Consider the following 16026-nt stretch of genomic DNA (forward strand, 5'->3'; position numbering starts at 1 on the left):
AAAAAAAAAAAAAAAAAAAAAAACACCTCAAAGTACTCTGAGCCTGCAGTGTTTGTAAGATCTCCAGTAACAGACCAATACCCCACTGTCCTTGGTGGACTGGAAGCACAGGAAGAAAAAAAAAAAAAAAAAAAAAAAAAAAAGATGGCCCTGGTCACTTTCTCTGAGCAAAACTATATGAAATGGGAGTGACAACTGTCAATTACCTGGTAAAGATGCTTAAATATAAAGAAATGGTCTGAGACCCACCGTAGAGCATGTATTGTTGGGCTTTGGGGTTCCCACTGACATCAGCTGCATGGGGGCTACCCTTGGCTGCATTGCAATGTTTGTACTCAAACTGAAGCAGCCCCAAGGCCACAGCACCATTAGAGTCACTGGAAACCAGTTAGAAATGCATCCTGGGAACTGGAGGAGGGCAGATGTGCCCTCTTGTGGCGAAGAGAAGTAGATGACGGCCAGTTGAAACCTCGGCTCTAACACACCAAAGATGGTATTAAAGGGAAAGGGGTTGGTGTGATGACCGTGCTGTAGGTTTCACACCATCTGAGCTTTTATTTTATGCATTGTCAGATTTGCGGGGAATAGCAGGAAACATGGTAGGCTGACACGTGTTGTGTTGGTGGCTTGAGTCAGAGCTCCTGGAGGCATGTGTTTGAGTGAGAATCCACGCCTAGTACCTTTTCTGTTCAAAACCAGTCATAGTGGGTAAAGAGAGACGGTCTGAAATGTGGCGTGAAACTGCAGGTCTCAGAAAGGCAGCATATACTTTCTCTTGTGTGCTTTTATTTTTATTTAGGTGAAGTTGGAAGTGCTTGCTTCAACATTTTGAGGACATGCAGATGATACCGCATGTTCCCTTGCCCTGCTGCTTTGACAGATGTTGTATTCTACTGTTCTCCAAAGTAATGGTCTCAGAAGTGCTTTGAGATTCACAGATGAAAGATGAGTTGTGGAATAAGACACACTTTTTCTGTCCCATCCTCCATATGTAATATCTGCAAGACAATATACCTTTAAGCATTGTATATACTGGCATGTTTATAGCCCAGCTAGTTCTTGATTGATGCCAGTATGTGCTCAAGGGCCAGATTTGATTAAGGTTAGTTTGAGAATTGCAGTTTTAGATTTTCTTAAGGGATGAAAATCTCTCAACTTGTCTCACTGGCTGCTCAGTGAAGTGGGACTGGGCAGAGCCATTGTTGGAGTCTGCTGGGAAGGAACTCAAGTCTTATCCCCTGCCTGTTTGTCAGAGGCAGCATGTCCTGTTCAGTTTTGGAGCTGGGTTGCCAGTTGTGGAGGCTTACCAAATTTAGCTGGGCTTGGCTTTGGGTCCTGTTCATTGCATCAGAAAGAGCTTTTCAATAAATGGCAACTTGCCAGCAAATTAGAATTGGAAGTTAACAGATGCATTGTATAAAACTCATCCATCTTTCCTCTTACTGTTTTAAAGTAAGTATTACTTACTGTTAAACTTGTCCTGTCTGCAGATACTTAATGTATTGATTTGGCAAGGACTAACTGCAGAAGTCTGGGGGATGATTAGAGTCCTCCCCTGGGTGTGTAGAATATAAAGGTTTTTGAGATTTCTTGCATCTTTTAAAGCATGAGGTGTTGACTCCTCTTGAAGGTTGACACTTAGCTGGGTGGACATGGCATGTGCTTCATGCCAACACCATCTACCTGGGATCAGTGTGGAAAATGGAAAGGTACCACAGCAACTTTGTAGAGGAGGGAATTTAAGAGTGTTTTTTTCCAGCATCTGGGCATCAACCAGTTATTCCCCTGCCTGAGATTCAGCAGTTCTTTAAAAAACAGGAATGAGTTCTTTTGGTCTTTCAGAGGGATGTTCGTGGACAACTTCTCATTCTCAGCAGCTCTCTGAAAAATCTTCTCAATTATTAGGTATGATTCTCTGTGTACAAAACAGTTCCAAAAAAAGAACTAATGGGGAGAAACCAATTAAGCAGATTTATTAGTCCAGGATCAAATTCTGTTTGCTGAGATGATTGATGGAAAGGTTTATCATGTTCTGCTTGCTCGTCGGAGATAACTACCAGCCAGGGCAAGTTGGTCTGTATGATATTCATGCATGGAGGATGCCTGTGTATTTCTCCAAAATCCCATGGCAGGTACACTTCTGTGTTCCTACAAGAAGCTGAATGCCTTTGTTGACTTCATAAAAGCATGATCTCAGAGGGGCATTTTGGATCATTTCTCTTGGCCTCACTAGCAAATCTTTGAGGGATGAGCCAGGTTTTCTCTATGCCTTTTACTATTATTATTTTTTTTGCTAGTGCTGTTCTAATGTTCACAGAATTTCTAGGTTGGAAGAGACCTCAAGATCATCGAGTCCAACCTCTAACCTAACACTAACAGTCCCCACTAAACCATATCCCTAAGCTCTACATCTAAACGTCTTTTGAAGACTTCCAGGGATGGTGACTCCACCACCTCCCTTGTCATATGTATTTGCATTGTTGTCATATGTATTTGCATTGTTGTCATATGTATTTGCATATTTATTTCTCAGCCTCCTCTTCCTCTTATTCCACCCCCAAATCCCTCTCTCTAGCAGCTTTGGCTTTGCTGTTGCACACACAGCTGGAATTCTCATCTCTTGCCTTAGCTGGGATCCCTAGCTAACAGCAGCCACTGGCCTCAGAGTTTTTGTCACCATGGGGTTTATGAATATGTTATTGCTTTGTGAGGTTTTAGGATATGAGGACAAGCAAGTCACTGGAGTTGGAAAGAAGCAAGATAGTGGCTCAAAATAACACAAGATGGTTTTAGAAAAAAGGGTGTGATAAGAGATGTGTATTGTGATGAGGGATGTTGCAGTAAGTTTGCTTCATTGATTACATTAAATTAAGGTCTGGGAGAAGGTGCTGGAGGCATGGAGATGGTTCTCCTTTTGCTCTATGGGTGTGTGTATAACTGTGCCTCACCTGTCCCACTTCACAGTCCAGGTCATGGTCCAAGTCCACCTCAGTTAGCAACTCCAGCAGTGAAGCCAGGCTTTGAAGCAAGGGGCACAAATGTGCACACAGGAACCCTAGGGATGCTGCTACTGGGAGATCCGTGGTGGAGAGCAGCACAGCCAGGAGAGGGCAGCGATGACCTTAACTCTGGCAGAAAAATTCAATGCTGTGGAAAAAATGCCCTTAATTTGGGGGTCTCCCTACACTTTCCCCCTCCACCCCCCCGCTCCAATCCAGATCTTTTTTTTTTTTTTTTTTTTTTTTTTTTTAGCTCATGTGCTTCAGTTTAATACACTTAATGTTTCATCTTGATGTTAATGTACAAAACAAATACAGTGCCTCTTAATCTCAGAGCTCTGAATTTAGGCTTTTCGCAAGCTCAGGGGAGGACTTTCTGGTTCTTTCCCATGCCCACATTCCTACCAAAACACAGAGGCTATGAAAATTAAACTTGGACGTCCTGCACCTCTGGGAGGTTTAGATTCAGAAAAAAATCAAATCAAATATCTGCCCCTGGGTAAGTATGTCTCAAACTTTAGTGATTCTGCTTTCAAGTAAGGAATTAGGATCTTTAGGCTTGCTTCAGCATCATCTGGTGAGTTTGTTTTTCTCTTGCCTTGATGATGTGTGCCTCATCTCTCTGGGAAGTCCATGTGTCAGTGGCTTTAATAGTACAAGAACTGACTGGCATGTGGGGATGCTGAGAGCCATGTTGGATTGGAGGGTGAAGCAAAAGATAACAGGCAAATTGGCTGAAGCCTGGAGGCCAATCCCACCTGAGTGGGTGGACAGCTTCTGTGGTGCCATGTTGTGCTCAAAGGCATGATAGAGACCTGCTATGGTCTTTGAGCAGGTACCTCCTTTTCTGTGCTTTTGTTTCCTTGTCAGTGAAGCAAGTATAGGGATAATATTCATGTCTCACAACTACAACTTTTCTCTGAATCCCTTGGCAACATATCTTAGCAACCACATTTTCCTATTTAAAAATGTTTAAAATGTTAAAAAACAACAACAGCACATTAAGAACAGGATTAAGTGTTTTCCTGAATCAAAACTTAACTAGATAAATGAAATGCTGTTAATTGAATCAGGGATGCACTGTGTTTTCAACCTCCAAATTTGCATAGCATTTTCATTTGATTGAAAAGCCCTCATTAATGTTGTTCAGTTCTAGTAGGTTCTCCCAGTGTCTGTCTTTGGCCATTCTCTTGTCTTTAGGAGTTCCAAAAATGGTTTCAGTGGGAGATAGTCACGCCTGGTTGGTGTTCAGGGCTGTGAAGAGCCTGGAGCCTGGCTATACTTTGCTGGAACTACTTGGTCCCTCAGTGCTATTGTGCCCTTAGTCACCTTTGCTTTGAGAAATATGTGGTGAGGTATAGAGAAGATCCAGGAGGCATCAGATGTAAGGGAGATGCTGTAGCCAGTATCACACAGAAGCCATGTCTGTTGCATGTGCAGCTCTGGTGTGTCTGTGTAGCTCGACCCACCATTACTGACATACAGACAGAGGGGTGGAGAGAGCACCAGGTACCATGGCGGGGGGGGGGGGGGGGGGGGGGGGAGAACTAGATTATCTTTACGGTCCCTTCCAACCTAAACCATTCTATAGAAAGCAGCTTTCCTGGGTGTTCATTGCCACGCTGGCCAGATACCACCTCCAACCCTGTGCTTCAGTGTGACCTGCCACAGACCCTGTGCTAGCACCCGCCTCATCAGTGCATGGCATCAGCATGAGAGGGCCCCTCCATACACTCCCCACACCAAACCCTCCAGCTGCCTCCTGCAATGCTCAGGGCTAAATCACATTGGAAAATAATCCAAATCCCTCAGTAGTGTCCCTGTCTGCATTGTGAGGTTCCATGTGCTGTGAGGGGGGGAAAGAGGTGGGTCTGCAGGTTCAGGTGGGGAGATGAGGGTTTTTATCCTAATCTCTGCTGCTGACCTGCACAGTGGCTGTGTGGGTACAATGGTGTTCCTCTCCAAACATCCAGCTCTTCCCCCTTGAGGGAGAGACTGCCTCATCTTGGTTGGAGCATGTGATCAAAAGTTTATTGGGAGGGGGCGGAAGCAAGTCTCACTGCAGCTCCTTGCTGAAAATATGCGCACCTGTGCTGGCAATGCAGCAAGGAGCAGCTCTGCCCCTGAAAGCATCCCCATGAAAATACCCCACAAAGCTCATGCAAAGTGAAAGGAAACTTTGAGCAAGAAAAGGTTGTACCAATTCTGCTTTGCCATTGCTTGCATCTAGCTTGCAGCAGCCAGCCCCATCCTCCTGCTGGTGCCCAGCCAGGCTGCCTGCTTGTAACTAGCTAGTGCCCTTTTCTTGGTCACTGCCACTACTGCTGTGCCAGTCCACTCCAGGGGAACTGCAAGCAAATTCTTAATTAAGTGGGAGGCTCTGGCCACCCTCTTGAATGCCAAGGGAGATCCTGACAGCTGAATCTGTACTGGAATATTTCCCAGTGAAACTTAAAAAGAAACAAACCCATCTAATTTTGGATTGTTAACGATGATTCTGCCTGCGGTGTGATCAGGGTTTTCTGGGAAGGATGCAGTTGATACCAGCACTGTGTGCTGAGTTGTATGTGCTGCCCGTAGTAGAGATGCTGTGCAACTCAGAGTGCAGCTGCTGCTGTGGCACTGACAGCCAGCAATGCTGTGTGAGTAGGGAGGGCTTTGGGTATGTTAAAAACAGAGCGTGGTTTCCACTTGGATTGAGGGTTGTTAGAGAACAGCAGTGGGTATTTTCTGAATGAACAGAGCTCTTGTTTTGCTGCCACTTCTTCAAAAAAAATGATCTCTGCATTAGTTTGTTCTTTCTGGAAAAGAGGTTGCTGCTGATCCACTTTGTTCTTGAACCATGCAGTCTGTCCAGGTGCTGTATTGATAGGCACAGTATGAGAGGGCAAAAAATCTCTGTGGTTCTGGATATTTCAGGATAGTCTGTACCTTTTCTGGACACTACAGGTTGCTTCATGGCACTTTGCTCCATCTCTTCGCTTTTGCTCCCCTGTGAGGTTTAATCTGGTATTGTGTTCAGCTCTTTAAAGAGAGACAGTTGAAGGAAGAACCTAGGGAAGACTTTGACAGAGTACATCATGATGTCCAGGAGTCACAAATACTAACCCAGCTCCATAATATGGAGCCATCTTAGCCTCCTGTTACAGTCTGGTTGCATCAGGATGGGTTTTTATTTTTCCAGTGAGCCCTATCCACAGCTCAGGAGGATTTGTGGAAAGCATCAAGCTTTTCTGTTTGTGATTTCAAAGATCTTGGTCTGCCTCCTGATTCCTCAAGAGAGCCAGGACGTCTGTACTGGGCTGCCAGGCAGCTTTGCAGGTTTTTGAGGGCTGAAGAACTGACATAGTTGAATGCTAAAATCCCATTATCACAAATAGCAATATAGGCATGAAGGACGGTGACACTGGGATCCGTTCCTGGGATTCACATTTCTTCTCCCCTTAGAGCCCTCCAGCTGTTCACCCTCCTCTTTCCTTCCCCCATTTTTTCCCTTTTCCTTTTTTATTTAATTATTATTTCTGTTATTTAAAAAGCTACCAGCACACAGACAGGAACTGGCCAGACTTGCAAATAGACATTTCTACCAGGTGGTTTGCTCTGCATCAGATCACCCCAAAGATTTGGGTTGTTCCTGCTTTTGGCCTAAGGCAAGCAGCACAGTTGGAGGCTGTGAGGACCTCCTGCTGTCTCATGCCAGGTTTATCGGGTGATTCCTGCCTGAGGGATGCAAGCACAGGTGGTGCTACATCTTTGTGTTGTACAGAGCCCCTGAGCCAGTCCCAGCTTGCAGCTGAGGTCGCATGCACTGAGTTAGATAGCTGTGCAGAGGGAGGAGCTCCCTGGGTTTGGCACATTATGAATAAAAAGCTGGGAATCACCAACAAGCAGTTATTTATTTGGAGTAAAGCTTAGCACAGGGCAGAGGTTGGAGGGAGCAGAATCAGGCTGTCACGTTCAGTGATCTGAAGAGTGACATTCACAACAAGGTTCAATATACAGTGGGACCTGCTTATAGTAAAGCAAATAAGATGGATTTATTTATTCATGACTTCCTCTGTAATTCTAACTACAGCTACTGCTGAGGGCTTCACAGAATCACAGAATTTTCTAGGTTGGAAGAGACCTCAAGATCATCAAGTCCAACCTCTGACCTAACACTAACAGTCCCCACTAAACCATATCCCTAAGCTCTACATCTAAACGTCTTTTAAAGACCTCCAGGGATGGTGACTCCACCACTTCCCTGGGCAGCCCGTTCAAGTGTCTAACAACCCTTTCGGTAAAGAAGTTCTTTCTAAGATCCAACCTAAAACTCCCCTGGCGCAACTTAAGCCCATTCCCCCTCGTCCTGTCACCAGGCACGTGGGAGAACAGACCAACCCCCACCTCGCTACAGCCTCCCTTGAGGTACCTGTAGAGAGCGATAAGGTCACCCCTGAGCCTCCTTTTCTCCAGGCTGAACAAGCCCAGCTCCCTCAGCCGCTCCTCGTAAGACTTGTTCTCCAGGCCCCTCACCAGCTTCGTAGCCCTTCTCTGGACTCGCTCGAGCACCTCGATGTCCTTCTTGTAGCAAGGGGCCCAAAACTGAACACAGTACTTGAGGTGCGGCCTCACCAGAGCCGAGTACAGGGGGACGATCACCTCCCTGGCCCTGCTGGCCACACTGTTTCTTATACAGGCCAGGATGCTGTTGGCCTTCTTGGCCACCTGAGCACACTGCTGGCTCATATTCAGCCGACTATCAACCATCACTCCCAGGTCCTTCTCTGCCTGGCAGCTCTCCAACCACTCATCTCCCAGCCTGTAGCTCTGCTTGGGGTTATTGCGCCCCAGGTGCAGGACCCGGCACTTGGCCTTGTTGAACTTCATGCAGTTGACCTTGGCCCATCGGTCCAGCCTCTCCAGATCCTCCTGCAGAGCCTTCCTACCCTCGAGCAGATCGACACACGTACCTAACTTGGTGTCATCTGCAAACTTACTGAGGGTGCACTCAATGCCCTCATCCAGATCATCAATGAAGATACTGAAGAGGACCGGCCCCAGCACCGAGCCCTGGGGAACGCCACTAGTGACCAGCTTCCAACTGGATTTGACTCCATTCACCACGACTCTTTGGGCCCGGCTATCCAGCCAGTTTCTAACCCAACGAAGCGTGCGCCTGTCCAAGCCAAGAGCAGCCAGTTTCTTGAGGAGAATGCTGTGGGAAACGGTGTCAAAAGCCTTGCTGAAGTCAAGGTAGACCAGCAAGTCTCTGAAGACTTGTGATCTGAAGAGTGACATTCACAACAAGGTTCAACATACAGTGGGACCTGCTTATAGTAAAGCAAATAAGATGGTTTTATTTATTCATGACTTCCTCTGTAATTCTAACTACAGCTACTGCTGAGGGCTTGGAAGGAGCCAAATCTGAGCAGGGGCAGCTCTTCAGATGGGGTGATTTCCACCTGCTGCAGGGAGAGTCCCTATCAAGCCAGAACCTCAGAACTTAGTGAAAAGGCAGATGGATGCAGACCCATTTCCACGTGCCTCAGCACAGGATGGGCACTGCAGCACTGATGCCGCAAGTATTCAGGGTGCTGGCTCCTTGGATGGACTGCTATGCAGTTTTCAGTGCAGGAGGGCATATGGGCTCACAGGAACCTGCTTTGTGTTTTTCAGCTTTGTCAGTTGGGCTGATAAATCTCATCTCTCTATCCAAGCATGGCCTTGCTGGGATTTAATATCTGTACAATATTATATTTATTTGTATTATATATATAATATGCAATTGTATATAATATACAATTGTATATTATATAATAATACAATATTATTTGTAAAATATTTAATAATTAGTAAATGATTCTTTTTTCTCCATGGTGCATTTGATTCTGGTCACAAATGTGAAGAACACATGCTCTGCCTGTGCAAATGCTTGTAGGTAGCTAGGTGCAGAAGTTTCTGTGGCAGGGGTGGATGGCTGGAAATGTGTTTTCTCTGTCAGTTCAAAGCCTTTTGTCCCTCACTGGACTGTGACGTTCTTTGCATTCTGAATTTCTTAATCTCTCTCTTATTCATTCTGGGATGTAGATGAGCATGTAAACAAGAAATCTGGTTTCTTAGTGTCTCTACTCTCCCCTTTCTTCCTGCACCCCTCTGCTATACCTTGAATTTTAAGGGTTTGGGTTATCTGTCTGTGTCCCCTTCCCCACCCCACCCCCCACAAGTTCGCATCTGTAGTAGCAACAAAATTTGGTGTTTCAGAGCCTTGCTGATGTTTGAGCTGATTATTTATGTATTTATTTTTGTGCTTCTTTAGGGCTTTCAGATGACAGAGCAATCCCACATCTTTCTGGATATTCCATCCCTCCAGTATGAATCTAAATGACTTTGGAAAACATCCAAAGTTGATTTGCTTGAAACCAACTAAACCAGCCCTTTCAAGCATTTTGATATGTGTGAATTTTAATCTGCAGTGTAGATCAGAGGATGAGCTCAAGACAGATGCTTTTACCTGACAGAATAAAGACGCTTATGAGGAATCTTTACCTGTGTGTCTAAATAATACTTATTGCTTTTGACCTTTTCATGCTGAGACCAATTTATTCTTCTCATTGACAAATGAGTTGGGCTACCTTCTGAAGTTGTGTAATTAGAAGGAAAAAAAACTAGAATCTCATTTTCCCTCTTTTTTTTTTTTTTTTTTTTTTTTTTTTTTTTTTTTGGACTATTTCACACACACACTATTTCACAAATACTTTGGATTTGAAGTTTGGGTCCGTGATGAGCTTGTCCAAGTGTATTTACCCAAAAATAGTGCTGCCAGTGCTGAGCTGCCTGTGATGGTCATGCCATTTAATCTCCCTTTTCTTTAGGGATCTTAAAGTTCCACGTTTTCCTGAGCAACTTGACTGGGTATAGGGGTAGAGACTGTCTCTCACTGCACTGAGACACTCGTTTCAAATTGGGCCTTTAAATTAGTTGCTGAACTTTTAGTGGGGTAAAAAGTTAATCCCACAGGATGTTTTGCAGCAACATAAGCAGGAGGCCAGCAGACATTTGCACCCTTAACTCAACTCTGATTGGACCAAAGCTAGCCGTGTTTGTGCATTTGCTCTCACAAAGCTTAATCCTCCAAGGGTGTAAGCAGCACTGGGCACCTAAGGGTGTTACTGCTGTGAGGTGAATGTCTCACTGGATGCTGTGAATTAGGAAATTGAGGAGGCTCATCTGAGTGCTCTCCACTTCCCTTTGCTTGTGCACAATGTTTTCTTCTGTGGGCTACCAACACTGCAGAAGGTGGCAAAACCATATGGTAGAAATATCACAATGGTGAGGGGGAGGAAAAAAAAAAAAAAAAAAAAAAAATTCCTGGCGTTTACTGTTGGCAAGGGCTCTTGGGGTACCGGCAGCAGCAGCAGTTTGTGTGCTGGGGCTAGAGTGTCCGGAAGGGCTCACAGATGCCCTCAGATGTCTGTGGCAGCTGCTGGGCAAGGAGTAGATGGCAAGCAGCAGCACCTCCAGAGTAAATCTGACATCAGAATTCTACTTTGGGAAAAGTTAGGTTAGGAAGAGCCAAAAATTTGAGTGGAGAAGTGGCCTGAGACTAACTCGGATGCTGGAGCTGAGATTCCAGATGCCATGGCCGTGCCCTGGAAGCTCCCTGCCAGCATTTTCTGACATCCCCAGAGTCTCCCCTTCATGGCCTGGATTTGTCTCCAGTGTGGGGGGCAGGTTAAATTAATGTATGGTTCCCTGTTTGCTTTATAATCATTGTAATTAATCTGTCAAAACTCTGCATTTCTAGCTATGCCCTTACTACGGTTATAGTCAGTGCAGAAGGGTTGTGTGGATTTTGGCATCTTGTTCTCAGTGAAGCTCACTATATATCTATCACTATGTATCTAGCACCTACCAGGCAATAAAGCAGGGTGTAATTACCCAAATGCCATCAGAAACCCTGGAAGCATGTGGGAATGCAAAGCTTGATTAGATACATCAATGAAGAACGGTTCAATGTGAGATGGGTGAATTTCTGAAACAAATCTGGTTTTAATTGCTTTTCATTTATTTCAGGAGCCGGAAAATTCAAATCAGAAACATCCCACCCCAGCTGCGATGGGAGGTAAGAGGGGAAAGTGGGGAGAACAGTACAAGGGCTTGCCACTAAGAATTTTAGAGCAAATTTAAGGTGTAATTCCCCCACAGGTTTCTATACTTGGGATTAAAGCTGATTCGTCCTTTTCTTTGTTTTTATCTGGGTCTAATTATACTGGATCCTTGTGTTCACATCACTTGTCCCTCTTCTGCTACAAGAGTAAATTCAACTGGTATAAGCAATGTAAGCTACATCGACAAAATCCCTATTAATAATAGTGTTATATGACTTATCTATTGCAGGAAAAAAAATTGATCCTTTCTTCCAGCCAGCTGCTGGGACTTTTCTCTGACTCTTTTCTACCTCTCTGCTCCCCACAGCTGGCTCTGAGGCCTGTTGACCCATTACCCTGGGGCAGACAAGACCTTTGTTTCTCAAATTGCTTATACTATCTTAATGTTTAGAACTGTCTTTATTGATTGATTGTATTTCCTGGGTCTGTCCTGACTGTCCCCATGTAATGTGAGTTTTTTTTTCTCTGTTTTCCAGGTCCTAGATGGTTTGCTAGCACAGTATGGCACTGTAGAAAACTGTGAGCAAGGTAATGCTGAAAAAAAGAAGCCAACTTGCTGTTACTTAGGTATTTTCTGTCCTGCCTATTTGGGGTGGGAGGATGGAGAGGACAGACTCATGTTTTTTGTTTGTCAGCTGTATCTCTGGCTAAAGGTGTCAGGAGGTCTCAGCCTGGTAACTGGCTCCTTTTGTTGTTGTTGTTATCACTCTCTACCACTAAAAGGCAAGTCCAGCAGAGGCTGTGGGTAGTGCACATGGGTCTCCCTCACAGGTTACTGGCCAGCGTCATTCTGCACCCTTGGGCCCCCCTTCAGTGAGCCACTGAGGCTGCGCAAATGTGGGCCACCAGGGATTCAGGATCCTCTGGAGGCTGGTGAGGGCCTACTGTCTCTGCTTAGCAGATCTTATCTCACTCTCTAATGGTAATCAGTTGAGACTGGAGCTTAAATATTGCCCCAGGGATGCTTAATGTGTGTAGAGCTACCATAACTGTCCTAGATATAGAAAGGAAGGCTCTGGGGTGCAATTTAGACCATCCCTGGGCTCCAGCAAGGGGTGGCAGGAGAACGGATGGAGCTGGCTTTGGCATCCTTGCTGCTTCAGTGCAGAGAGCAAGGACAGCCTGAAAAAGAGGAGGCTGAGGGGAGACCTCATCACAGTCTGCAGCTTCCTCATGAGGGTAAGTGGAGGGATAGGCACCGATCTATTTTCTTTAGTGACCAGTGATAGGACCCGCAAGAATGGAGTCAAGCTGCAACAAGAGAGGTTCAGGCTGGATATCAGAAAGAGGTTCTTCACCAAGAGGGTGGTTGTGAACTGGAACAGGTTCCCCAGGGATGCAGTCATGGCAGCAAGCCTGTCAGTTTAAGAAGCATTTGGACTGTATTCTTAGTCATATGGTCTGAATTTTTGGGTAGACCTGTGTGGAGCCAGGAGTTAGACTCAATGATCCTTGTGGGTCCCTTCCAACTCGGGGTATTCTATGATTCTGTGACATACTGGTGTCCTTTTAATAGAGCAGTAGGGGCTGTGCTGCCTGGGACAGTGTCCATGGACATTGTCAGTAGTACCAGTATGGCTCAAACCCTTGGACGATCTTCTCCTTTGCAGGAAAAAAATTTGTGCATGTCCCTCACTGGGCTGGGACAGGACAGACCCTGGCCATCCTGAACATGGTCTCTCTGCTTTCCAGGTGTGCTTGGCCTGAGATACTCGCATTACCTCTAATTTCTGCTTCTTTAACCTACAGTAAACACAGACAGCGAGACCGCCGTTGTTAACGTCACCTATGCAAACCGGGAGCAGACCAGGCAGTAAGTGCCCTGTAGCCCACTCAAGCAGCACAAGGCTGCCCTTACGTGGTATGCTGCTGTGGCTTTGTCCCCTTTACTATGTGCAGAAAATAGGATTTTCAGTGCTGGGAGTCACATTAACCCAGAATTGATAAACTTGGGATAAAAATATGGCAAATCTTTGAGAAACACCCTGTTCCCTGTTCTGATTTCTTTTTATTTGCCTTCAGATTAAAGCCCTTTAGAAAACATTCAAGTTAGGCTTTTTTTTCTGCAGTTCAAAGAGTAAAAACAAACAAACAACTTTTTCCTTGTATTCAAATGTTTTAAGGAATTGTGGATTTAAGGAATTAAGGAAAAAAAAATACTGAAGCCAAGTATCATAGAAACTGGTAGGTTCCTAGGTGTGAAGCAACATGCATCCTCTCTGGCTAATGGTTGTGTCACTGGGGGACTTTCAACTCCAATCCTTATCCTGCCTGGGAAAGATTAGGCTTTACACTAAATGCAAATGGAAAAATAGTTGGGTTTTCACCACTGTGTTTATTTCACTTTCCTCTTGCTCTGATGAAGAGCTCTGGAAAGTGATGGAATAAGCACTTTCCTTGGAGGACAGCCAGGAGGAGCTAATTGATAGATTTTTATCCAGGAAGATTTATGTCACTGAGTTGGGCATGTCTCAATTGTGGCCACTGTGGCCATGCCACAGTCTCCAGGGACATTGTGTGTGGCCACCCCATGAAAGCATCTGCTTCCAAATCACTGCCTGGCCTATAATGTTTCAACTGTCAAAACTGCGGCCACCATGAACTTGCTGTGGTTGTATGTGTGGCCGCACCAAAGCTTCACTGGAGAATCACCCTTTAGTTGTACTTTCTGTAATAGCATGGGATAGAGTCCAGTACCACAGCGTGCATGGAGCACAGCAAAGGGATTGCTCCCATGCATAACCGGTTTGTCCTGTCCAGTGTCCGTCTGCACTGGCCCTGTGCTTTGCACTTGGAAATGTTTTGGATTTCCCTTGTTAGGAAGCCTGTAGCAAGAGCTTTTTGAGAGTAGCTTTGCTCTCAGGTCTGCAGCCTTTCTCCCCTGCTTTTTTTTTTTTTTTTTTTTTTTTTTTTTGGGGGGGGGGGTGTATACACTTTATCAAGTGTTTTCCTCTGGAGCCTCCCCATCCTTCAGGGATGGGGCTACTAGTCTCTTCAGCCAGTTGCAGGGCTTTCCTTAGCACCACCACCATGAGTTGAGTCAGTGAGCAGTTTCTGGAAACTTGCAGTTTGGATTGTCTCAGTAGAAACCTTGGGAGGTTAGCTGTGGAGAACTGTGACAAGCGCAGTCACTTTGCTCTTGCTGCCAGCCCCATCTATCGACAGTTTACAGCTCTTGCAGCCAGTACTTAAAATCCCCACTAGGAGATGGGTCTGAAATATTGACAAAAAAAAAAAATAATAATAATAATTGTAAGGCAGAGGAGACCTGGAAATCACTCCCTGCACCTTCCTGTCCTGCAACCATTGCTCTAGTCCCCTGACCCAGGGTTGGGTGTTCAGAGAGAGCCACCTTAAAACATTTTGCCCTATCCAGGCTGGGTGGAAAGTCCTGCCAGATCTTTGTGGCATCGATGGCTTCTCCATGCACCATTCCTAATGCATCCTCAATGGACATTTGGTGCCAGGGAGGGTTTGACCTGTTTTGGGTGGTGCTGATATGCTGCTGCTTGAGGAGGGACATCCACCACCCCAACCCCTTCTCTCCTTGCTTGTCTTCCAGAGCCATCATGAAGCTGAATGGGCACCAGTTGGAGAATCATGCGCTGAAGGTCTCCTACATCCCTGATGAGCAGTCCATGCAAGGGCCGGAAAATGGGCGGCGGGGTGGGTTTGGGGCACGTGGTGCCCCCAGGCAGGGTTCCCCTGTCACTGCAGGGGCATCTGTCAAACAGCAGCCAGTTGACATTCCCCTCCGTCTCCTGGTACCCACACAGTATGTGGGTGCTATCATCGGCAAGGAAGGGGCCACCATCAGGAACATCACCAAGCAGACACAGTCCAAGTGAGTCTGTTCTCCTTCCCTTCCCCGTGAGCTGGTTTGCACCTTAATTAGTGAACTGGTCTGCAGTGATTTTTGAGGCTGGATTTCTTTGTGGAGCATGGAGGATGCTCTGGCACTCAAGCTGTACAGGGTGGTATGTCCAAGAGCCACATTCCCATGTGGTTCCTCAGCTCTGCCTTCTTGTTCCCCACATGTCTCCCTTTGCCAGGACAGCCCTGGCTGGATCAGGGCCCACACGCTCCTCACTGCTGGGCAGCAGAGAAACTTCAGGGAGGGCATGGGGAAATCACTAGTTCAGCTGGTCTTGTTTAGCACAAGCCTGCTGAGCTTCACCCACCTGCATTTGGCCTACAATCTTGTGTTGACTACTGCTCTTCTCCAAGGAGAGCATGTCTTTTCTAAGACATGAATTGATAGACAATGTGTCCCATCTCCCAGGAACATGTTTGTTCCACCACTTAATCACTCCTGTTATTTAATATAAATAGATGCTGCTGCCTTATTTGGATTTCTGTGTTTTGAGCTTATAGCTACTGTGTCCATGTCAAGTATTGAGCCCAGAATTAACTCCCCTTTCCTTTCCTGTGTGCATCTAACATAGTGCTTGATCTTAGGGCAGTCTGCAGGGATGCTGAGGGAGTAGAGCAGCCAGCACTCACACTGCTGGAAAGCCAGAGCCTCTCCCCTGTGCCCCACCCCAGCATTGATCCTTTGCTTGCAGGATTGATGTCCACCGAAAAGAGAATGCAGGAGCTGCAGAAAAAGCCATCAGCATCCACTCCACCCCTGAGGGTTGCTCTGCTGCCTGCAAAATGATTTTGGAGATCATGCAGAAGGAGGCAAAGGACACCAAGACGTAAGGTTTCCCCCTTCCCTTCTGTGCATGCATATCCTATCCACAGCTCTTTGCTGGGCTGCATTACTCTCTTAACACCTGGACCTGTGTGGCACTCCAGTTTGCATGTGGGAGCTGTGCCTTGGGAGAGCTGGAGTACTTTGAGCAAGGAAACATGAATTTACCCTGTCACTG

General features: G+C 45.9%; 1 protein-coding gene across 3 annotated transcripts in view; it reads left to right on the forward strand.

The window, feature by feature from the left end:
- IGF2BP1 (insulin like growth factor 2 mRNA binding protein 1) overlaps positions 1 to 16026 on the forward strand; it is a 35571-nt gene that overhangs the window by 12926 nt on the left and 6619 nt on the right. For all 3 annotated transcript variants that reach the window (XM_035347884.1, XM_035347882.1, XM_035347883.1), the window contains 5 exons: positions 11058 to 11106; positions 11629 to 11680; positions 12902 to 12965; positions 14715 to 14996; positions 15718 to 15852. In XM_035347884.1, the coding sequence (XP_035203775.1) occupies positions 11058 to 11106; positions 11629 to 11680; positions 12902 to 12965; positions 14715 to 14996; positions 15718 to 15852 (582 nt within the window). The remainder of the gene's footprint in view (positions 1 to 11057; positions 11107 to 11628; positions 11681 to 12901; positions 12966 to 14714; positions 14997 to 15717; positions 15853 to 16026) is intronic.

Source organism: Oxyura jamaicensis, chromosome 27, assembly GCF_011077185.1.
Source record: "Oxyura jamaicensis isolate SHBP4307 breed ruddy duck chromosome 27, BPBGC_Ojam_1.0, whole genome shotgun sequence".
Lineage (NCBI taxonomy): Eukaryota > Metazoa > Chordata > Aves > Anseriformes > Anatidae > Oxyura > Oxyura jamaicensis.